This window comes from Onychomys torridus, chromosome 7, assembly GCF_903995425.1.
Source record: "Onychomys torridus chromosome 7, mOncTor1.1, whole genome shotgun sequence".
Taxonomy (NCBI): Eukaryota; Metazoa; Chordata; class Mammalia; order Rodentia; family Cricetidae; genus Onychomys; species Onychomys torridus.
Window position 1 is genome coordinate 112,842,860 of NC_050449.1, and position 23,643 is coordinate 112,866,502.

The following is a 23,643-nucleotide window of genomic DNA, read 5'->3' on the forward strand; positions in this document are numbered from 1 at the left end:
AAGCTCCGTCCATCTTGACTTTTGATATATGGTCTCTTACTGGGAGCTGGGACCCATAGATAGGCAAGTCAGCTGGCCAGTGAGCTTCAGGGATTCTCCTGTCTCTGCCTCCCTGGTGCTAGAATTACAGCTATGAACCACCAACCACCCTCTGGCATTTTTCCAAGGGTTGTGGGGAGCAAAGATTGTAATTCTTGCATGGTAAGCACTTTCCCCAAGCCCCATCAGTGGTGCGGGGTGTCTGAGGGAGGCTGGTTCCCAGGGTCAGTCCCCTGCAGATGGAGGAGGGTGATAGCACTTGTCAGCAACAGGAAACGAAGGTGTCGTCGTAGCTATATGTGCCCTTTCAACACAAGGGAGATCTGAAACAAGCTGAGTTCCTGGGTGGCTGGAAAAGCATCCCACAGATGACTGCATCCGTCCGGCACTTAGCCTCCAGAGCCTCTTCAGTGACATGCCCCCATTTCTCCAGATTATAAGAAAGCAGAAGAACAAAGCTGAGCCACAAGCAGAGGAAGAGGGGCCAGAGTGGCCACGGCCCCAGAGTGGCGGTGTGAAGGCCGAGGGTGAGGGGACCACGGCCCCTCCAGGACAACACCAAGCACGCACCACCCTCTGGGTGAGTCAGCACAGCACTGCTGCCCCCCACACTCTGCACACCTGTGGGTCAGAGCCATTGTCCCACAGAAAAGGGGGAGGCACATTTTGCCATCTGCAGTTGAGTGTGCTTTCTGGGTCCTAGTGAAGAGCAGGGAGTGTGGAGGGGGAGCAGATGGGGTTCAGGGGAGAGCCAGAAACTGAGGAAAAGTGCAGGTTGCTAGGAAGTTTTTACATAAAGGCCAAATTAGGAAAAATAAAGATGCTCATAGGCTGCATGTGTGTGTGCACCTGTGTGTGTGGAGGTCAGAGGTCAACCTCAGGTGTCATTCCCCGCACACAGTCCACCTTGATCTTTTGAGATGGGGCCTGCCTCTGGTCTGGAATTCACCAATTCAGCTAAGCCAGCTGCCAGCCCCAGAGGGACCCTTCTGTCTCCACCTTCCCAATGCTGGGATTGTAAGTGAGCCCCGCTGTGTCCAGCTTTTAAATGTGAGTTCTGGGAATCAAACTCAGATCTTTGTACCTGCAAGGCAAGCTCTTTACCAACAGAGCCATCCTCCCCAGCTCATGGAGGACCTCATTGCTTACACCAGTGCAGGACTGAGACCCTTACATTGAGGAAAAAGAGTCTTTGAATAGTTAAACGCCCCCCAATCTCCCAGGTGCAGGAGGAGATGACTTTGACCACTCGTTGGCTACTGCCTACGGAGTAAAGAGGCAGTAGTTGTCTGAAGGCTCCACTCCCTCCATCTCCTTGGTCTCACTAACGTGAACATTCATGAGCTGTGGGCCCAGGCTTCCCCAGGGCCTCCTGGCTCTCTCCAAGCTATTTCCTCCAGTTCCACCCACCATCGCTTCTTCCACAGATCCCTATGTGGGACGAACAGCAGAGGCCACAGGTGGGAAAGAGTCAGTGATGACAAAGCCAACTCCTCAGATAATCCCACCACTTCCTGGTAGGCAGACGAGCGCTGCCACCTGCTGGAACAAGTTTTCATTGCCGCGACTCTGAGGCCTCTTACTCCTGTCAAGGATTTGGCAACATCACAGATAACTGCTGGACCACCCCATCAGAATTGTTCCAGATTCTAGTGACAGGGATGTACCTCCTACATCCTGGAGATGAAGTATGACTGTATACCATGTGACATGTGGCCTTGCTGCGCAGGATGGATCTGTCTCTTCCCGTTTCCCATCTCCCACTTCCAAGCCCTTTTTACATGGCCCTCCAGGTCTTCTTGGGAAGGATTAGAGTTTTGGTTTTGTTTTTTGGTTTTTGTTTGTTTGTTTGTTACCCTAAGCCCACATTGGCTTGTACCATATCCCCAGCAGTAAGCCATGGGCCCCAGATTTGAGAGCTCCTGAGCAGGCTGGGTGTGGAGCCTTTTCTCAAACTGAGTAAGAGTCCTTTGGGGCTAAGGTCACCAAGAACACCACCCCTTCCCAAAACCTAGCCATGGGGTGTGTGTAGGTAGGGGTGTGTGTAGGTAGGGGTGTGTGTAGGTAGGGGTGTGTGTAGGTAGGGGTGTGTGTAGGTAGGGGTGTGTGTAGGTAGGGGTGTGTGTAGGTAGGGGTGTGTGTGTGTGTGTGTGTGTGTGTGTGTGTGTGTGTGTAGATACATGACTGTGTGTAAGTGTGTATGCAGAGGACTGCCTCGACTGTCATTCCTCAGAAGTTGCCCATGTTGTTTTTTGATACAGGGTCCTTTGCTAGCCCAGTGCTCACCAGGTGGGCTAGACTTGCTGGCCAGCAAGTCCCAAGGACCTGGCTATCTCCGCCTCTCGGTGCTGGAATTAAAGGTGTACACCACCACCCTTGGCCATTCCTGGCTTTGCAGTGAACATGGGTTTTCGTGCTTACAAAGCACGCACTTCTCTGACTGAGGCATCCCCCTAGCCCGTTTATGAAGCTGTCACTTGCCCTGAAGTGCACAGTGAGCACAGAGGAAGAGGGGTCCAGATTGTTGGCCAAGGCAGAAATGACACACTCCGACACAGGGACAGTGACTTCCGAGTTCAGCTCCAGATCTGCCACATCCTGCTCACACATCTCTGAGGAAGCACTCTGTGTCTCCTTTGCTCTCCCCTGTGGTGGGAGAGGCAAAAGGAGCATTTGTCACTGGGATAGGAGGGTGTGGGGGTGTCACCACAACCAGGATCCCAAGTCCCCTGTCCTCATGGATGCTTTTGGTGGTTTTGTGAAATGTCCTCTCTCCTAAGCTTATTGTGTTCAAAACAAACACCTCCTATGCTGGTCTGCAGCTCCCAATCCTTGCTGAGGAAAACAGTCTCACTATGGTGTTCACCCTTGAGCTGAAGGTCCTCATCCTGGGGCTGTGCCTGGAGCTCACATGTCCCTCTTTTCACAGCGTTCCCAGTCTGCCTTCTCCTTCACTACAGAAGATGCTCTGAAGACCAGTTCAGCAGAGGCTGCAGCAAGGCGGCCCAGGGACCGTGGCCAGCGTCTGCAGGAGGAGCCTGCTCTGCCCAGCTGGAAGAGCTTGGACGGACTGGACGGAACAAGTAATAGGGTTTTTGTTGTTTGTTTGTTTTGTTTCATTGAGACAAGACCTCATGGAACCCAGGCTGGCCCCCAACTCCCTATAGCCAAAGATGGCCTTGAACATCTGATCCCCCTGCCTCCGCTTCTCATCGCTGAGATTACAGATGGGTGCCACCACTCCCTGGCTCCACGTGGGTGTCACAAGTGCAGTCTTACCAGCTGCTGAATGGCCTTTTAGCTCTTCCGTGTGTGTGTGTGTGTGTGTGTGTGTGTGTGTGTGTGTGTGTGTGTGTGTGTGAAATGGTCCCTGAGAAGCAGTTAGCTCGCCTGTCCTAAGGGATGGCACTTGAGTTTGCTTGCCCTGTTGTTCTTCCTGCTTACTTCTAGTATGTTCTGCCTCTCCCCTAGAGGATGCAACTCACATGGACACCTGTAACTCATGGTCCTTCAGATAAAGCTGTTAAGCCTTACTTAGGCTTGGTTACTTTCCTAAGCTCTCACACAATGTAAATAGAAGCCAGGAGCCATGAAGCCCCACACTTGGGGATCTTGTACCCTCCAGCACAGGTCTGCTTCTCACTAGTAAACACATACATGCAGCAGAAGACAGACCCATATGTTGTCCCATGAAGCAGCTGTCACCTGAGTTGTGGCTCAGACCCAGATCCCTTCCCTGAATAGCAAAGATACTTAACAGCAAAGTGACCACCCTAGCAGTAAACTTTTAAAGACATTTAGCTGCTGTCTCCTCTCACTAACTAACTAAGCCTACGAAGACTCAGAAATGCTTAATATCAGTAAATCTGAAGATTTCCTGTGAGAGATCACTTCCCTGTTAACCCTCTAGTGCTTGGTAGATAGCTGATGGGTGGAGTAGCTGATGGTTAGAGTTGCTGATGGATGGAGTAGCTGATGGGTGGAGTAGCTGATGGATGGAATAGCTAGAGTAGCTGATGGGTGGAGCAGTTGAGTGGATGAGTGGAGTAGCTGATGGGTAGAGTAGCTGGTGGGTGGAGTAGCTGGTGGGTGGAGTAGCTGGTGAGTGGAGTAGCTGGTGAGTGGAGCAGCTGATGTGTGGAGACTGCACAACTACGACACTCAGAGATTGCAGCCGAGTGCTTTCTTTATCTGTGTGGTTTTATGGTTTTGGTTTTTAACTACTTTTCATCTCTAGACATACCATTCAGATACCCACCATGCTCATGTCCCCTGCTTCTCTCCCGCTTTCCTCTCTCTCCTAACTCTTCCTTTCTCCGGTCCCTTCTCTCTCTCTCCTTTCTCTCCTCACTCTGACTCCGTCTCTCTCTCTTCTCTGTCTCTCCACTTCCCCTTTCATCATCTCTCCAGCAACCTCTGCTCTCTGCCACTGGAGCGGAACGACCCTCATCCCACCGTATATTGTATATCAGAGTTCAAGTACCACATTCTGACTGACCGTCCCCGGAACTGGGCAGTGGGAGGATTGTGTGGGAGGGCTCCTCCTCTGCTGTCCTGTCTTGGGCTAGGGGAAGCTGCACAGTCCCAGCCCCCCAGCCAGAATGTGGACTTGGCTTGGCTTTCCTCCCTCTGGTGCCCACTCTCATGGGTCCAGCTGCACTTTGCATCTTCTGAGTGACTTTGACTTCCACGAGAGGCGGAGTCTAATGTGGGGACCTGGGGCTTATGATTCATTTGGGACTTGAGCCCAGAAAACACATGAGGACAGACAGACATGAGATGAGGGAGGAAAGGCAGCAGATGCTTATGATCAGGTGCTTGTCACTGGGTTGGCTGGAGCTGTTTAGCTCCCCTCCTCCAAGCCCTTATGCTCACATAGAAGAGTTACCTGCCAATCGGGCAAGAAAGTGGGTACTTAGCCCACAAGCCCCCCAGTTATGAGTTCCCAGCAGGGGGCAATTCCCAGGCATTCCAGCCCTGGCCCAGGACACATAACATGGGTCTTGAACCTAGGTTATGATTCAACTGAAGAATTGGAATGCCGGCAGCAAGAAGTCCAGATGGAGTGCTCTGACAGGGTGCCAGCTGCAGTTGTGCATGGAGAGCACAGGGTCTGCTCTGGGGAAAGTCAGTGCTGCCCTTTTCTGGCTCTGGGGAGCTTTGTGGAGTGTCTGAGCACCCCGGCTCCCCTGGCCACCCAGCCTGCACTCCCAGCACTGCCGGAGACCACTTTGCTTCACAGAGGAGACATACAACACCGAACAATGACAACAGCATACACAGCTGCTTTCTGTGTGCATAACTGTGGCGTGGGCGGGTACGGGTCCATGGCCTGGTGTTAAAGTCCACTTCTATACTTGACTCAACAGATAGATGAGGAAAGCTGAGCACCCCCAGTGTATCCAGCTCTATGGGCTTCATAGATGTCCACAGATGGCAATGGTGGGTCCCTCTAACCCCACTGACAAGCCAGGAAACAGACTGGAGTATTCTCTGACCTGAGCCTTCAGTTAGTAACCTTGTATCTAGGGTTCAGCCTGAACCCCAGGTTCTTCTTAAATTCTCTTCGCTAACATTATTCATTCATTATTTTTGTATGTATATGTGCCCATGCATGGAGTGCCCATGGATACCAGAAGAGGGCATCAAATCCCTTGGAACTAGAATAACAAACTCTTGTGAACCACAGTGTGGGTACAGGAATTGAACCTGGGTCCTCTAGAAGAGCAGCCAGCGCTTGTAACTGCTGAGCCATCTCTCCAGCTCCAGGCCCTTGGATTTACCCTTCACTACAGCATCCCTATTTACATATGGGTGTGAGAAAAGCAGCTACTGAGAATCCATCTTGGGCTGGGGGTAGCTCTGATGGTAAAATGTTTGCTGTGCAAGCATGAGGTCCTGAGTTCAATTCCCCAGATCCCACATTTAAACAAACAAACAAACATTCAGGCATGAACTGGAGAGATGGCTCAGTGCTGACTGTTCTTGTAGAGTGTCTGGCTTTTGTTTCTAGCACACATATCAGGTGACTCAAAACTGCTCGTAACTCTAGTTCCAGTAGATTGGATGCCCTCTGGCCTCCACAGGTGCCTACATACTTGGTGTAAACTTAGAAGGCATGCACATATATGCATAAGTAAAAATTAAATAATTTTTTGAAGGAGATGGGGATCCCTGGGGTTTCTGACCAGCCAGTTGAAGTGGATCAGTGAGATGCAGCTTCAGCGGGAGATCCTATCTTGGAAACAGAGGTGGGAAGCTGAGAGGCAGCTTGGTTAAAGCACCTACTGCACAAATGTGAAGAGGGGAGTTCAGATCCCCAGAAGCCTCGTAAATGCCTGGTGGGCGTGACAGCTGCCTGTAATTCCAGCTCCAGAAGGCAGAGATGGAGTCCCCAGACAAAGCTGTCTCACAGAGTAGCATATCAGTGAGCTCTGGTTCGACTGGGGTACCTGCCTCAAAGAGGAAGAGCCACTTAATTGGAAGACCACTGCAGGGCTCCACATGCATGTACACCCACATATATGTGATGCACATGCACACACACACACACACACACACACACACACATGAATCTTCTGTTCGGAGCAAGCATGATATAAGCATTTCCTGCTGTCCTCCTCATAACAATTCAGGGAGCTGTTAATTGTCCTTTTTCACCAATGAGAGAAGTGGGGAGTCTGAGACCCCTGCAGCTGCTGCCTGGCTTTGAGCACTTTGTGCCCTGGCTTAGAGACCTCTGTTCTTTCCATGGTGGGCCCTGTCCCCAGGGCTGAGCAGGCCAGTTTACTTCTTGGACAAGCAGGTAGCTTGTCCTGCCTCAGGCCTTGTGATCAGGAGGCTGCTGAGTGGCCATGTGCGTGGTCAGCCAGAACACAAGGCAGAGGATGGAAAGGCAGCCTGGAAGGCCAGGGCCTCGAAAACAGACTCCGGGAGTAGAGGGCCTGGAGGTGACCACAGGGTGTGGCAGAGGTAGACAGTAGAGTAGTAGGGCGTGGCAGAAGGAGGGCCAAGCAGCTAGGCTGAGGCTTCCAGGAGCCCCAGGTCACATCTTCCTGGGTGGGAGTCCAGTGTCCTCACTGTGTGAGAAAGCCCTAGGTTTTAGAGGAAAGAGGATTCAGTGTTCTGCCAAGGTGAGTTGCAGTAGGCAGTTGGTGTGGAACTGAGTCACTAGATTGAAAACACACATTCCACCAGCATCTGCCTTCCTCCAGGCTGGAGTTCTGCAATGACCAGGCAATTACAATGCTCTGTGGAGACCACTATTCCATGGAGCAACAATATGATTAGAAAGCCTGTGTCATTTGTGTAGTTCGAATCGGGCCCCAGTCTTGAGGTCTTGGACAAAGCTGTAGCCCTGGTCCAGAAGCTAACATCTAGGTACAAGGTGAAGAATGGTCCCTTCCAAAGCTCTTAGCCTTCTTTGCCCACCATTGGAGGAAAACAGCCCCTCCCAGCAACTACTGTGCCTGAGGAACCAGTAGCTCCCCAAAGAACTTCTGGACATAGGGCAGCAATCATTCTCCTGATGCTCCCTGCATGTGGGTGAGAGCTGGAGGCCCAGCCCTCAGACGTCCCAGGTGACTTGGGTCCATAGGTGGCAGCTCAGGAGGGCGTCAGCTTCCCTTGGACTTTGCCTTGTAGTGGTCCCAGGGCTGCCCTGGGGTTGAAAAAGGAGGCAAGGGGAGAGCTGCCTCTCTGATGCCTCATTTTCATTCCAGCCTCTGAAACAAGAAACACCAATCACATCTAGCTTCAAGTCCTCTCCAAAACCCCGGGTTAAGTAAATCATAGACTTCCATGTCCATCCAACGGGGCTGTAGGGGTGACGGCTGTGAAAGTCCTCGGGGCAGGACATAGGATTACCCCTCATCAGTGAGGGGAAACTGAGGACCTAAGAGAGAAACCCATGGCCAGTGTCACGGAACAAGAACTTAGGCAGGCTGCTGTGGCTCTCTCCCTTCCTTCTGCTGGCCTTAGACCAGTGTATGCAGCTCTCAGGAGGCCTGAAAAGGAATCATGCCTCTGAGTATGACTGTGAGGCCCCCAGGGATCCCTGAGAACTTTTTGTATTAGTAATATCTCTACCCTTTAAATTTTTATGTATGTATAAGATGTATTTTGATTATATCCACCCTCAGTACCTCCTTCCAACTACCCCCAGGACTTCTCAACCCATTTTCCTCCCATTGTATGCCATCATCATCCTGAGTTCAATCAGTCCTAGTGCATCAGCAACCTACCAGGGTCCACATCTCCAAAGACAAGCGGCTCTGCCTCCCTCTGTAGCCATCAACTGCCCATAGCTCCTGTGCTAGGGGTGCGCCCTGTGAGCCCCCCACACACTGGGATGATGACTGACGTGATCCTGTGCAGGTCTCATGCAGGTAGCCACAGCTGTGAGTCGCTGTGTGCCACAGGCAAGCCATGTCTGTACGTCAGCATTCCGCAGCTCTCCTCCTCATTCTCCATCTCAGTCTTTCCGACCACACTTCCATGATGGTCCCTGAGCCTTGGGTGGGAGAAGTTGATATTGATGATACCCATCTATGGCTGAGCACTCAACCTCCTGTGAGTTGGGTGTGTACTCCTGCTCTTCCTAACGGCTGTTGCTCCACAAACTCACAGGGACCAGTCATGGGAGAGGCCATGCTGCCCAGATTGTTCCTACAGCGATAATGGACCTCCTCTGGTCTCTCTCTCTCCTCTCACCTACAGATCCGGCCCCAGTTTTACAGAGTCCTGATGGGAACTGGATGGCCTTGAAGGATGATGGTATACGGCCCCCAAACCGCCTGCTGGCCAAACCGAAGAGTGGGACCTTTCAGGCCCTGGAGGTGGCATCCAGTGTGACATCTGCCTATGATGAGATAGGTTCTGACAGCGAGGAAGACTTTGATTATAGTGAGGTCTTGAGTAAGCTGTGCCCACTGTCCCAGAGCAGGCCCAAGCAATCCCAGCCTCAGCCTGCACAGCCTCAGTGTTCTGGCCAAGGTCCCTTAGCCACCTCTCCCTCTAACCCTGAAGCCATGGGCTCCGATTCAGAGACTTCTTCCACTAGCTCATCTCGGGAAGCTGGACGCCGGGCTAGGCTGTCCTGGCTGCAGAGGAAGGCCCCCAAGAACCCCACAGCAGAGAAGATACGCCTCCAGGGAGAGCTGGATGTAAATTTCAACCCCCAGACAGCCAGTAGAGAGACTTCTGACAGCAGTGATCCGGAAGAGGCCCTCCACACTGCAGAACGCAGGGCCAGGAGGTGGAGAAGGGCCCGAGTGGACCCAGAGGAGCCAAACAGAGGGCTGTCTTCACCTGGTGCCCATCCACAGGGTCTGCACACACCTCAGGTAAGGAACGTTCACCTGCAAACACACACACACACACACACACACACACGCACGCACGCACGCACGCACGCACGCACGCACGCTTTGGAAGTAGGATGACCCTTCTCCACATGTGGTGGCCTAGAGAGCCTGGGTTTGGGATCTACTATCTAAGACCCTATTGACCTTGCTGCCAAGCAGCCGAGTGACCCCGAGCCAGGTCACATCAACCCTCAGTGGCTCTGTGTCCTTGTCTTAGACTTTCTTGTCACTGTGAACAAATACCTGGCAAAATAATCCCGAGGGAGTTTTCATTTGGGCTCACAGTGTTCTGGAGGTTTCCGTCGTGAGTGTGTGTCTCCTGCGCTTGAGCAGAACACGTTGAATGACAGGGGCAGGTGGTAGAGGGGCTTCTTCAGTTCATAGTAGACAGGAAGAAGAGAAAGTGAACACCAGAGAGGGCCAAAGCGGGCCTGGGGAGACGGCCAGGTAAAGGGCTTGTGTGTAAGCTTGAAGACCCAAGTTCAATCCCCACCTACGTAAAAAGCCAAGCATGGTGGTACACTTGCCATCTCAGTGCTGGGGAGGCAGAGACAGGAGAATCCTCACAGTTACCACCTGGCCAGCCTGGCCTTCATGGTGAGCCCCTACCAGTGAGGAACCCTGTCTCAAAAACAAGGTGGATGGTTCCTGAGGAAGGACATCTGAGGTTAATCTCTGGCCTCTACATGGTCTTACACACAGAAACACACAAATTAGTTAATTATTACCTTTTTAAAAAATAAGGAAGAACCAAGGCAAGATACATATCCGAGGAGCATTCCTAATCACTGCATGATTCAAAACAGGGTGCCCGAGGCTTCCTATTTACTACAAAGTGGCTTCAAACTCATGTCCAAGTATCAATCTTTGAAAGGCACCTTCTGCCTTCATTGGGGTTTTTATTGCTGTGATGAAACACCATGACCAAAAGCAACTTGGGGTAACAGGTGTCAGCGTACAAGTCTCAGGTCACACTTCATCACTGAGGAAAGGCAGGGCAGGAACTCAGATGAAACAAGCAGAGGCCATGGAGGGGAGCTGCTTACTGGCTGGCTCCTCACGGCTTGTTTAGCTTGCTTTCTTATACAACCCAGGACCGCTGGGCCCCCCAAATCATCATCAATTAAAAAAAAATGCAGCTGGGCATTGGTGGCGCAGGCCTTTAATCCCAGCACTCGGGAGGCAGAGCCAGGCAGATCTTTGTGAGTTTGAAGCCAGCCTGGGCTACCAAGTGAGTCCCAGGAAAGGCGCAAAGCTACACAGGGAAACCCTGTCTCGAAAAACAAAAAACAAACAAACAAACAAACAAACAAACAAACAAAAAAGCACCACAGCCTTGTCCACAGGATAAGCTAGGGAGGCATTTCTCAACTGAAATTCCCTCTTCCCAGCTGACTCTAGCCTGTGTCAAGTTGACAAAATAAAACCAAGCAAGCCAGCACCAAGTAGGGAGAAACCATCCAGAAGTGGGAGGGACCTTGAGCAAGTAGCAGTACCCTCTCATCCCCACTAGGTGGGGATGCTGCTACACTGCCAGAGGTGTCCAAACCTTTAGTTTCCTTCATAGGACAGTTCTCACCCCACCCCCACCCCTGCCCCGGGAATGAAATAAAAATTACATATTTAAACTGTTACTTTAGACATATATAAAAAAGACAAAGCAAATGAATGTACTATAATATACAAATATTAAATCATACTAATGGCATTTCCTGCCAGGCATGGTGGCACATGCCTATAATTCCAGTACTCCAAAGGCATGGCAGGAGAATCATGTATTAGAGACTAGCCTGTGCTATATATTGAGTTCCAGTCTAGCCTAGGCTAGATAATGAGACCCCTCCCCCATCTCAGAAATAAACAGGGTGAAGAGATGGCTTGACAGTTCAGAACACTCGCTGCTCTCAAAGAGGACTGGATTCGGTCCCATCACCCACATGGCAGCTCACAGGTGCCTATAACTGCAGTTCCAGGGGATCTGACGTCCTCTTCCTGAGCACCAAGGGCGCCTGCTCACAAATGGTACACATACAGACAAATAGTCACACACATACACATAAATTAAAAATAAAATAGAATAAAAATAAAATCTAGCTCCATGTTATACCCCCAAATGACCATGGGTGTATTTTGTGTGGGGTCATTTTTTTAGGGTTTCTATAGCTGTGATAAACACCATGAGCAAAGCAGCTTGGGGAGGAAAGGGTTAATTCAGCTTACACTTCCACATCACTGTTCATCATGGTGGAAGGAAGTCAGGACAGGAACTCAGAGGGGCGGGAACCTGAAGACAGGAGTGATTCAGAGACCATGGAGGGGCGCTGTTTACTGACTTGCTCAGCCTGGGTTTCTTATAGAACCCAGGACCACCAGCCTAGGGATGGCACCACCCACAATGGGCTGGGCCCTCCCCATCAATCACTGACTAAGAAGATGCCTCCCGACTTGCCTACAGCCTGGTCTCATGGAGGCGTTTTCTCAGCCGGGGTTCCCTCCTCTCAATGACTTTGGCTTGTGTCAAGTTAACATCCAACTATCCAGCACAGCCATTTTTGTGTGTTCATATGCATACAGTACACTTAAATCTAGCTCAGCAAGTCTGTCTGTACTTGGCATCATGTCCATCTTCTTCTGTGACTCCCTAATTCCCAACCGTAAGTGGTACAGAGGGGTCGGCACACAACAGTCTGGGCGTTCTGCGTGCAAAAGATTTCAGCAAGATAGTATAAAGAGCAGGGGATCAGCCGCCCAGAATGCAGGCAAGAAGGAATACACTGTAGAAAATTAAAGACCAGGAGTGGGCGATGGGTAGTTGGCAAGCACAGGCCAAGTCTTGTCCCCAGAACACATGTCAAAGCCTAGGCATGGTAGTGCAGACTTGTAACCCCTGTGCTGGAGACAGAGACTTCATCTCTGGGCTTGCTGGAAGCAGCCCAGCCTGCACGTAGCCCCAGGCCAGTGGAGGACCCTGTTACACAAAAATTAAAACAGCAATAAACACATTAAAAGCCAGTCTTTGGGAAAGATTTTAATTGTCATTTTTAATTAGGTATGTGTGTGTGTGTGTGTGTGTGTGTGTGTGTGTGTGTGTATGTATGTGTGTCTGTGAGTTTAGGTTTGTAATTAATTGTGAATGCAGTGGCCAGACATGGGTGTTGGGACCCAGATTCTCGTCCTCTTCAAGAGCAATAAGCGTTCTTAACCGCTGAGCCACCTCTCCAGTCCCCAAATCGTCTCTGTGTGGGCACCTCCTGCCATTCATGGTTAACAAACTTTTTCAAGGGGCCAAGTGGCTTCCAAACCCCACTCAGGATGCCACTGGCTCAGCCTTTCCCAAATTTAAAGATTTGGTCCATGCTTCTAGGCTTCAGACAATCACACATAATGTTGCTACGCAAATTTAAAAACTTGTCAAATTAAGCTCTCGGATCTTCTAGTTGTTTACATAGTCATGACAGTGTACGGTGGGTACATTTTGCACATGTCATCAACAATGTCATTGTTAGTCTGTTCAGTTTCTGCCAATTCTATGTGAGAAAAAAAATCTTTTTAGTTAACATTTGCATAGTTTCCACTGAGATGTTTCTTCCTAGATTTTAAAACTGTTCACATTTTTTCTTACGTGAAAAATGCATTTATATGTTTTATCTGTCATCTTACTCAGCTATTTATCTTTTATTTTGGTGTTTTGAGACAGGGTCTCAATATATGGTGTTGGCTGGTCTGGAATTCACTGTGTAGACCAGGTTGGCTTCAATCCATAGAGATCCTCCTGCCTCCGCCTCCCAAATGCTGAGATTAAAGGTGTGCGCCACCACACCCGCTTAAGTACATTTTACATATAGTTTTTTTTTTCTCTCAATAACAGTGTGGTTGGGGCTGGGCATGTAGCTCACTTGGCAGAGTACTAGCTTAGTTTGCTTAAGGAACTGGGTTCTGTCCCCAGCACCACACTAAAGAGGCATGTGTCAACATGCCTGCAATCCCAGCAAGGTCATCTCAACTACATAGAAAGTTGAGTTCAAGGCCAGCCTGGGCTACATAAGACCCTGCTAGCTGTCTTCTTTATCGTTTTATTATTTGATGACATAAATTCTCAAGCTTACACATTTTTTTCTACTTTTTTCATGATGCTGTACAGGTTTGTATTTGTGCATTGATCTGTTTGGCTCATGTAGACTTTACTTTTCTGAGTGTGAGCTAAGAGCCCAGCTTATTTTCAAATGACTCCTTTGCTTCCAGATCATTATTCCATCATTCCCCATGTGTCTGCTTCCAGATCATTATTCCATCATTCCCCATGTGTCTGCTGGCATCAGATGCCTTCTTCAGTAGGCATGAAGTTATTTTATTACCATTCATCTGTTTTCTTTGTTCCCTTCCTGTGCAAATCCTACTGTTCTCATTATAAATTCCTTACAGTACATGTTGCTGTCTGGTGGATAGTTGTGTGTGTGTGTGTGTGTGTGTGTGTGTGTGTGTGTGTGTGTGTGTCTCAGTCCATTCCCACCCTGTCTTGTTTGGTTGATACTTACATCATTATCTAAAGCTTTCTTGGCATCTCTCAACTCTTTACTCATATAATTGGTTTCTTAAAATCTGTTCAATTTACAAAGAAAAAAAGTTTTATTGGATTGCTCTGAATATATGTGTACACTTAGGAATAATTTACGTCTCTGTCATATTGAGCTTTTCCATCCAGGCTTGTGTGGCACTTGTAAAGTTTTTATACTTTTGTTCAAAGCCCTCATACTTTTCTTGTTAAGTAATGTCTAATTTACATATTAATGATGATGTAAGTGAGAATTTCTTTATCTGTTACATGTTCAGATTAGCTCCTATTGTAGAGCAGTACAGACTTTATGCCTTATACCCTAGTGCTCTAATGGATCTTTTGTTAATTCTGCTAGTTATTCATGTGGAGTTCTTAGCTATTCTAATTATCTACAATAATGAACTCATTCATACCAGCAAGTGCTCCACCACAGAGCTATCTCCTTCTCTTCCCTCTGCTCCTCTTTCTCCTAGGAACCCCTCCGTTTTGAGACAGAACTTCATTAAGTTGCTCAGGTGGGCCTTGAACTCACTCTCTGCCTTCAGTCTCCTACATCTCAGGCCAGCCACACTTCGTTTTTTTCCTTTCCATCTTTATACTCATTCCTTTCTCCTGGCTTGTTGTAGTGGTGACAGTCCGTGCTCACTGTGAAGTAACAGGATCTGGGATCTTCCTGTCCTTGGTGACCTTCCCCAGTGGGTTCACAGTGGGGTCTGCTGCTCCAGGGGTTCACAGTCGGGTCTGCCGCTCCAGCTTCCAGTTGAGCAGCTCTTATCAAAACCAAGAAGCCTTTCCTAGAACCTTAAATGATGTAATCAGGAATGGGGTTTGCTTTGGGTGTGTAAGACAGGGTTTTCTCAGCTATGTGTTCTGCTTGTTTGGTTGCTATTTATTTGTTTTTGTGGCATGCATTAATCTGCCATTTCTGAACCAAGAGTTGAGGCTGGTGGAATACAGAAGAGAAGAAACCAAAAATGATTCTACTTACAAGGAAGAGAACAGCTGGGTCTACCTGCCTATTTTCCTGCCCATTCTTACGGGTTTTATGTTTAATGAGAAATTCTCCTTCTTTTACTGAAAACAAGCTGATTTCTGTTGCTTTTTGGCACGGTAGAGTGCCATCCCTTTGTGGGTCTGCCTACAGTTTTGGAAGATGATTTGGCAAGGTTGTGTAAGGCTATTTGCCAAACACCATTTTAACATGGATGCTGGCTGGTGCATTTGCAATGATGGGAACTTGAGGGTCACTGGCAGCGGCTGCTATTTTAGCTTCCTGCAATGATTTATTTTTGGTTGTACTCATTTGTGAAGCTGTTTTCTTGGGGCAAATTTGGTTCCATTCAGCATTCTAGGTCCTAATTATCCTGTAAAAATATCTTAAGAATCTTGGACCTACAAAATAGCTCAGCAGGTAAAGGTGCTTGCCGCCAAGCCTGACGACCAGAGTTGGATCCCCAGAACCTAGATGTGGAAGGGGGAAACTGACTCCCACAGGGTCCTCTGATCTCACATGTGTGCTGAGACATGTGAATGCCCACATGCCTACATATACACACAATAAATAAATTAATAAATAAATGCAAAAGACTCTTACCATATGAGCAGCTAGTAATCTTCATATATCTAATAACAGATAACTATTCCTTTACTTACTATGTTGTTCATAGAAAACACAAGAGATAAAATCTAATAATAAGGAAAGGGAAATGGGAGGTGAGATGGGGTAGTTCAGAAAGTGGATAAGAGGGGGTTCTGGTAAAGCTGGCGTGATCAGATGCCCTTCCACAGAGGATGGATGGAACTCTGTACTTGTCAATCCCCCCCACCACCACCACCACAAAAACCTTGGGCACAGGATTTTCCATACTTACCTTTCGGAACAAGATGATGGCAAGAACATGTCTGGAAAGTAAGATCCCATTGAATCACCCCCTTCTTAATCCTTGTTGTGCCGTGAGCCATCTTGACACTAGGTTGATCATAGGCAGAAAGTGGGGGAATGATAGTGGGCCCTTTTGAGAACTCATGAATTCTCTAGAAACCATCTCCCCCTTGACTGAGTGGAGAACAGTCTTCATAGCCACAGGGCCTCAGGGCTCTGTCTGTTTCCACCTCTCTGGTACCAGGAGCATAGGCGTGCACAGACTGGCTTTACATGGCTCTGGGGATCAAATCCAGGTCTCCATATTTGTGCAGCAAGCCCTTTGCAGACCGAGCGGTCTCCCCAGCCCCTTGGACTGTGTTCTTTTAGCTTCCTTCTGCTGACATCACCCATCTCCACCAGTCAGGCCAGGCCTGTCCTGAGTCCCATCAAACCCTTGCCTGTGTGGCACACATTGTAAACTCACTGGGGCAGGGATGGTGGCACTCTTTACCTTTATACCCCAATAGCCAGTACAGGATCCAGCACACAGTAGGTACTCAATCCATCTTTGCTGAATGTGGACCCAAATCATGGTTAACTAATTCTTATATTTTCATGTGGTAAGCAGACATGAACCATGGTAACTTTCTCAGCCCTATAAAGGAGTGCTTCATGGTGTAAACAGTGGAAGAATGTTTTGCTGGGTAGAGCTCCGTGCCTTCAACTGCTGTTTAACTCTACATTCTGGCTCAGACATGTCTTCTCCTTTGCCCCAAGCCCTCTACTCTCTCATTCTGAGCCTTATTCTTCCAAAGACATCAAGCCATTCTCTGCACCCCAGCTCTTCTGAGTCTTTCTGCTTCCTCATGAGGAGTGTCTGACCCCATACTTACATATGGAAGTGTTCTCATCTTTCCTAAGCCTGCTCAGAGCACATTCCTCTGGGCTATTCTCACATCCCAGGCATCTCTTCCTTACCTACTGCCCACAGTCATCTCAAGAGGTCCTCAGGGCTGTTTCCTACTCAGGGCTATGAAACAAATGGGCATCTCAATGGTTCCTCTTTTCTTTTGAGTCAGTATTTCAGAATTTCTACTTCCTAGATTTTGTTGTAAACATCTTCATGTAGACATCTGCCTTAGATTATCTAGTTACAGGCTGTACCGAGTAGAACGGATGCACAGACATTGCAAAGACTAGAGCAGTCTGCCAGGCATGTGCACCACAAAACAAGAACCAGTTGTCTGGTTCACACTGCACTGTGCTGAAGGGTGAGGCCCTTCCTGTTAGGGTACTGTGAAAGAAATGCAATATCTACTTTTTGAGCTTTATTAATATTGTTGGTAATGTTTACTCATTAGTGCTTGATTCTGAGAAAGTTTACCTAAGACAACTGACTGAGGAAAACTTCAGGTCTTACTTAGCCGTACTGATCTGCCTCTGTTACCAGGGTCTGGTGACTCTCCACTCCCTCACCGTTGCCAGGCTCCCTCCACTCCAGGTCCCCTTCTGAGCTGTCTGACATCTGTGAAGCGCTCTTCTTCTCTTCCCATTGCTGTTCTTCTCTTTGCTCTGATGGAAAAAAAAATCGAATTCCTGGCTGTGTGCATCAAAAGGCAGAATGGGATGACTCTCGCGAGTGAATCACCCTGCTGGGCGACTCCATTCTCCTTCTGTTTGCTAACTTGGTCTATTTTAGCAGAGATTCTGTTCTCCTTCAGTTTACTATTTTAGTCTATTTTGCTCCATCAGAAATAAAAAAGGGTAAAAAGTGATGGTGAGTAACTGTGGTGGATAGTGAATAGAACATGTTTCAAGATAAGAAAAAGATTACAAAGATCCTGTTGCAGATCTTAGGTTTGTAAAATGCCCAATGACTTCATTGTGATTACAAAATAGAGTGAGTTTGATTCCATTTGAAAAATAAGTAAGTTTTCCCATTGTTCTTTAGAGAGAATGAGAGCTGTGAAATACCAAGCCTTAAAAATGGATAGAATGACTCTCCAAGGAACGTCAAAAGACTAAAATGAGCCCAGGAGACCCAGATGGCATGCTATGTTACCAATATAGGGACATTTCAACCCTTCAGAATATCTGTATTATTCTTTGACAACCTCATACCTGTATACAATGTATCTCAATCCTAACCACCCTCCACTCTTCCCTGCACTCTCCAGGACACCTCCCTGCACATTCCCCTCCCACCCTGAACCTTCTCCCCACTCCACCCCTCTTTTACCCAGAGTTCCATCAGTGCTTCCTGCTGCAACGCTGGCTGGTCTTGATGTGCTTTTGTGCAGGTAACCACAGCTGCAGTGGGTTCATGAATGCAGTGGTCACAGGCTCACAAGTACAATGGTCATGCCATGTCCAGAAGATGGGGTTCCACATCATTCCTCCTCATCCAGCCTTACATCCTTCCTCCCCCTCTTCCAGGATATCCCCTAAGCTTTTGGGGGGAGAGGGTGACATAAATGCCCCATTTAGAGAGAATGGACATTTCAGGACACATCTGCACAACCAAAAACCAAGAATACAGTAAGAACCACAATCTTCATGGCCTCCTGGGGTCCCCACCCCCTACCCCACCTCACCCCATGCCCACCTGTAAGAGTCACATTCGTAGAAGGAGTTTAACATACAATCACCAAATAGAAAGCAGGAACAGGAGGTTGTGGTTTTTAACTAATGGGGGTTATAGTTATTGGGGTATGACACAATGTGGCTCACACATGCACATGGACCCTGCCCCATCAGTTCTGGAATACTGACTGATCTTGCCTTTTTCTTTTCTTTTTTTTTTAATTTTTATTTATTTTTATTTTATGTGCAGTGGTGTTTTGCCTGCATGTATGTTTGTATGAGGATGCAGATCTCCTGGAACTGGAGTTACAAACAGTTGTGAGCTGGGAATTGAACCCCGGTCCTCTGGAAGAGCAGCCAGTGCTCTTAATCACTGAGCCATCTCTCCAGCCCTAGTGCTCTGTTTTCATGCAGACCAGGAGGAATCTGATCCAATTACAGATGGTTGTGAGCCACCATGTGGTTGCTGGGAATTGAACTCAGAACCTCTGGAAGAGTAGCCAGTGCTCTTAACCACTGAGCCATCTCTCCAGCCCGCCTTTTTTCTTTTGAGCTGGGTGATGGCAACACTTGAAGTCCCAGCTCAAGCATTCTTCTCCAGGGAAACCTTCCCTGTCTATTTATGAGACGTGCAGGGTCCCTACACACTGTCCTCTGCAGGGTACCTTCACTGCTTCCCCTATATACCATCCTCTCTACACCTAAAGGCACTTTGAGTCCATGAGGAAGGTTTTGGTCTCCTCTGCCAGGAGGTGGCTGGTGGGAAAGCCAGGCAGGTTTGCCCAGCCTGACTGCTGCCAGTTTGGGAGCACAAGAGATGTGAGAATGAAATTTGGGGCTGGGGAGATGGCTCAGCTGATGCAGTGCTTGCCTTACAATAAGTAGGAAGATCTGAGTTCAACCTCAGTATTTAAAAAAAAAAAAAAAAAAAAAAAAAAGGAAGGAAGAAGCCAGGTATGAGTGCATGCCTGGAGTCCTGGTGTTCTGGGGCCAGACAGTTGGGTCCCTGGGGCTTGCCTACTTGGTGAGCTCCAGGCAAGTGAGAATTGGACCCAGGGAGGTAGTCAGAGCCAACCCAGGGCAAAGGTGCACAGGCAGGGATTTCCAAATATCAGAATAGAAGTCTCAGGGAAGGGAATAAAGTACTGAGACCTGTGGAGCTCCAGGCACATGAGAGAGGTCCTGTCTCAAAAACCAACAGGGTAAGCTGTAACTAAGTGTGGTGGTTTGAATAAAAATGGCCCCTATGGGCTAACATATTTGAATGCTTAGTCACCAGGGAGTGGTGATATTTGAAAGGATTAGAAGGATTCAGAGCCTTGTTAGAAGCTGTGTGTCATTGAGAGTAGGCTTTGAGATTTCAAATACTCAAGCCTATTCAAGGCCCAGGCTCTCACACACTCTATCTGCTTGCTGATTAGGATGTAGCCCTCACCTACTTCTCCAGCACCTGCCTGCACATTGCCATGCTTCCTACCATGATGATAACAGATTGATTAAGCCTCTGAAACTGTAAGCCAAACCCAATTAAATGCCTTCTTTCATAAGAGTTGCTCTGGTCATGGTTCTCTTCACAACAATAGAACAGTGACTGAGACACTAAGGAGCAATAACTAAGGTTGTCCTCTGGTCTCCGTGGTTCATATACAACCCACCCACATACACAAAATCATGGATTCAAACACTATTCTAAGTGTGATGCTCATCTACCTAAACTCTTTACCTAAGTGTTGAATGTGTTAAAGAAAGCCTAAGCAAAGTGGAAATCAAGCAGGGAAAGTTGTCACTGCCCTGGGCTTCCTCCTCTTGGGAGTTGTTGTGGACAGCCGCAGCCCACTCCTCAGAGGAACCTTTATCTCCTGATCTGGTTCCATACAGGTGTCAGACAACGTGTCAGAGACAGACATCAGCACTGAGGCTCAGAATTCCCGGACCAGCACAGACTCTGCAGAGGAGAAGCTGAGAAACAGATTGTATGAATTAGCCATGAAAATGAGTGAAAAGGAGACTTCGTCTGGGGAGGACCCGGAGTCTGAGCCCAAGACTGAACCCAAGAACCCAAAGGAAAGCCTCTCTTGTGATGAGAACAGCCAGGGTGTCCAAGAGGAGCTAAAGAAGGTAAGTGCCAGGAGACACCTGCAGACAGTGCTGCCTGCTGCAGCTGCAGTGTGTGTGTGTGTGTGTGTGTGTGTGTGTGTGTGTGTGTGTGTGTGTGTGTCTACATGCATGCATGTGTGTGTGCGTTTGTATAGAGATGTTCTGGGCCTCAGAAAGCTTCCTCTACAGTATTCAGCCCATGCACTCAAGAGAGAAAAAGAGAGCTGTCTCAATTCTTGCCAGGAACAATCAAGGAAATCATCCACAACATGTCTCCTGCTGTCCTTCATCTTTGAGTCTTCCATCCTATGACCTTCCCTGTTCCCACTGAGCAAAAGCATGTCATCCTCTTTCTCTCTTTTTGCCCATGGTTTGTCCCTCTTTAAATCAATGAAGAGGCTTCTGTCCATGGTACAGGAGCTTTGTGTTGGAAGTGACCATCTGGACTCTTTGGCTATGACATTTTTACATCCCAATTTGTTTATTTCAGCCCAGTTCCTTTTCAAATCAATTTTGTATGGGATCCCTGTGTTTAAACAGGTCAGTCCTTTTCTCAGGATCTCAAAACCCAATCACTGGGTCTTCAGCCCCAGACTCCTTCTCTTCCTTACAAGCAAACCTGAGCTAGGTATGTGGTTTGAGAAGCATGGATGATAAGCCAACCTCCAGCAGAAAGGGGTCACAGATGGCCCCCACCCCACTCTGCCTCTGCCCTCTGTGACGGCTTTCCCTCTAAAGCTTCTCAAGGCATGTTGATGCTGAATATCCCTGTCTGCCACCAATGAAGGGAAGAGAGTGACATGTTGAGTGTCCCCTTGATATGTTGTAGATATATAGAGAGAGATGATAGGTAGGTAGACAGATTGATTGATGATGGATAGATAGATGGCAGATGAATGATAGGTGATAGGTAGATGATAGATTGGTAAATTATAGATATACAGACAGACAGATTGATTATGGGGAGTCTCTGCAAACTCCTTGGCCAGCAGAGTAATGATCTATGTGAGCCAAAAAGGAAATCCAGTTCAACCCCACTCAGTAGTCAGTGTTGGTTCAAGCTTCTAGAGTCTGACACTGGGCAGTTTATTGTAGCTATATTTAAGCACAGCATACTTTTGGGAAAAAAAGAAGTTTTCTGATGATAATTAACTCAGTCCTGTGTGTACAACAAAACTTAAGACATGTTTACATTGAAACTCTTTATAAAGTACACATTTTCTCTTCCATAAAGATGGTTCTGTTGACTGAGAAACAATGCTCAAGGTAAGGGTCTAGGGAGAATGACTGAGGTAAACATAGAAGTCTGTGGGAGTCAGGTGTGGCCCGGCCCTGCAGATAGCACAGAGGTCACAGAGGCTGTTGTAAAGTACATGTGACATTTCCCATAAGAGTGGATTCTATTGACTGAGAAACAATGCTCAAGATGAAAGTCTAGGGAGGGAGAGCCAGGGACAAACAACAGTCTGGGAGTCAGGGGTGACCTGGACCTACAGGTGGCAGGTCACCAGGCTGCTAACTCCACCCATTCCCTCCAAGTGGAAAACAGATTATCTGTCTCTTCTGTTGAAGAGACAACACTGCAGGTTTAACACTCCTGCTCTCCCTGGTAATTGGCTGTGAGCACGAGGACCCCGTGCCCTCTGCAGATAACAGATCGATAATAATGATAGATTGGTAGATGATAGATATAATAAATACATGATCATTAGATAACAGACAAGCTCATTAAATAACCCTTTGATATAGTTGCAGCTAATTTTGCAAATGGGGAACTGAGCCTGGGTTATCAAGGCCTGCATCTAGGCAGGGCTAAGGATGCATCACAAACCTTGACCTCAGATCTTGAGCTTCCCTTTGTATCCGGCCACCTCTTTGTTAGCTCCAATAGGATTCCATCCCCCAGCAGCTAGGGCTCTTGTGTTTCACATTTGAGAGGTGGTTCCAGTAGAGACTCGTCTGCTCAGGAATTTTCCCTATTCTAAGGGTCCACCATGGAAGCTCACAGGTTCCTGCTGCCCCTCATGCATGTGTGAAGGAGCTCTCTACTCTGCTAGGCAGCTGAACCAGCTGAACCACTGCTGTGGGGGAGATAGGACCACTATGATGACAGATGGTCAGCATAGGCCCTGGGGTAAGTAGAGATTGTCACGCAATGTATGTCTAACAGTGGCTTATAGCTTGTTGGCTTTTCAGCCTAGTGGTCCCAAAGCTCTAAGGAAAACTTGTGCTGAGATGAGGCACATACTGCCACCTTCACCAGTCAGCTGGGATCATCTCCTCTAGGCACACCCACCTGTCTGCTGCATGCTCTCCCAGGAATAATGTGCAGGAAAGGAAGGGCCACTGGGGGTAGCAAGGCCCTCCTCCACCTCCTCCCCCAACCCCCGCAAGTACTGATTTACAGACCGACTATTATCTAAGCGTAGAGATGGGCTATGCTGAGATGGGTTCCAGGCTAGAGTGTTTGGTTTGGTTGTTCTGCAAACTCTCCACTTAGGCTGACGTCTTGGCTCATTACTGCTACCAGGCTCCGTTGTCCTTTCTTGCCCGTCCACCAACCCTCACATCTTCGTTGGTCTCCTATGGTTCCTGACCCTTCCCGGACCCTCCAATCCTTTCCACTCAGCAGCCCAGCTACCAGGCTATCGCAGTATTTGTTCTCAGCGTGTCAACAAGCGAGTGTCTGTCTGTCTGTCTTATTTTTAACTTGATTCCTAGGATCCATCCCAGGTTTTGATTGTTGATTGGATAAACACATCTTGTCCTCATTTGTAGGACAGGGATAATCATACCGCCTTTCAGAGTTTTGAGGCTTGAATTATGCAGCGTAAGCTTCGAGAACAGCAGGAGCTCAGCAAATGTTAATTAGCATATCCCCTGTAACAAGCTTCAGGAAAATCAACTTCACAAAATACTGTCCATCTGCTGGGGCTGAGAATGGTGAGCTCAACGCCTTGCAGCACACAGACGCGGATCTGTGTCCACAGCTGGTGCCCTTCACGTGTGCAGAATGTCAATGTGTGGGGGGGGGGGGGGGGGGCACTGCATGGGCTGAACCCCATGTTCCCATTTTTAAGGTCAATGTAGCTGACATCTCCCATGATCCAGTCACTACCAGTCTCTACAACACACACACA

General features: G+C 48.2%; 1 protein-coding gene across 3 annotated transcripts in view; it reads left to right on the plus strand.

The window, feature by feature from the left end:
- LOC118586922 (myosin VIIA and Rab interacting protein) overlaps positions 1-23,643 on the plus strand; it is a 153,239-nt gene that overhangs the window by 101,174 nt on the left and 28,422 nt on the right. For 2 of the 3 annotated variants that reach the window (XM_036192365.1, XM_036192367.1), the window contains 4 exons: positions 473-619; positions 2,969-3,122; positions 8,758-9,383; positions 20,285-20,524. In XM_036192365.1, coding sequence (XP_036048258.1) covers positions 473-619; positions 2,969-3,122; positions 8,758-9,383; positions 20,285-20,524 — 1,167 coding nt within the window. The remainder of the gene's footprint in view (positions 1-472; positions 620-2,968; positions 3,123-8,757; positions 9,384-20,284; positions 20,525-23,643) is intronic. The other variant, XM_036192366.1, reaches the window with a different exon arrangement.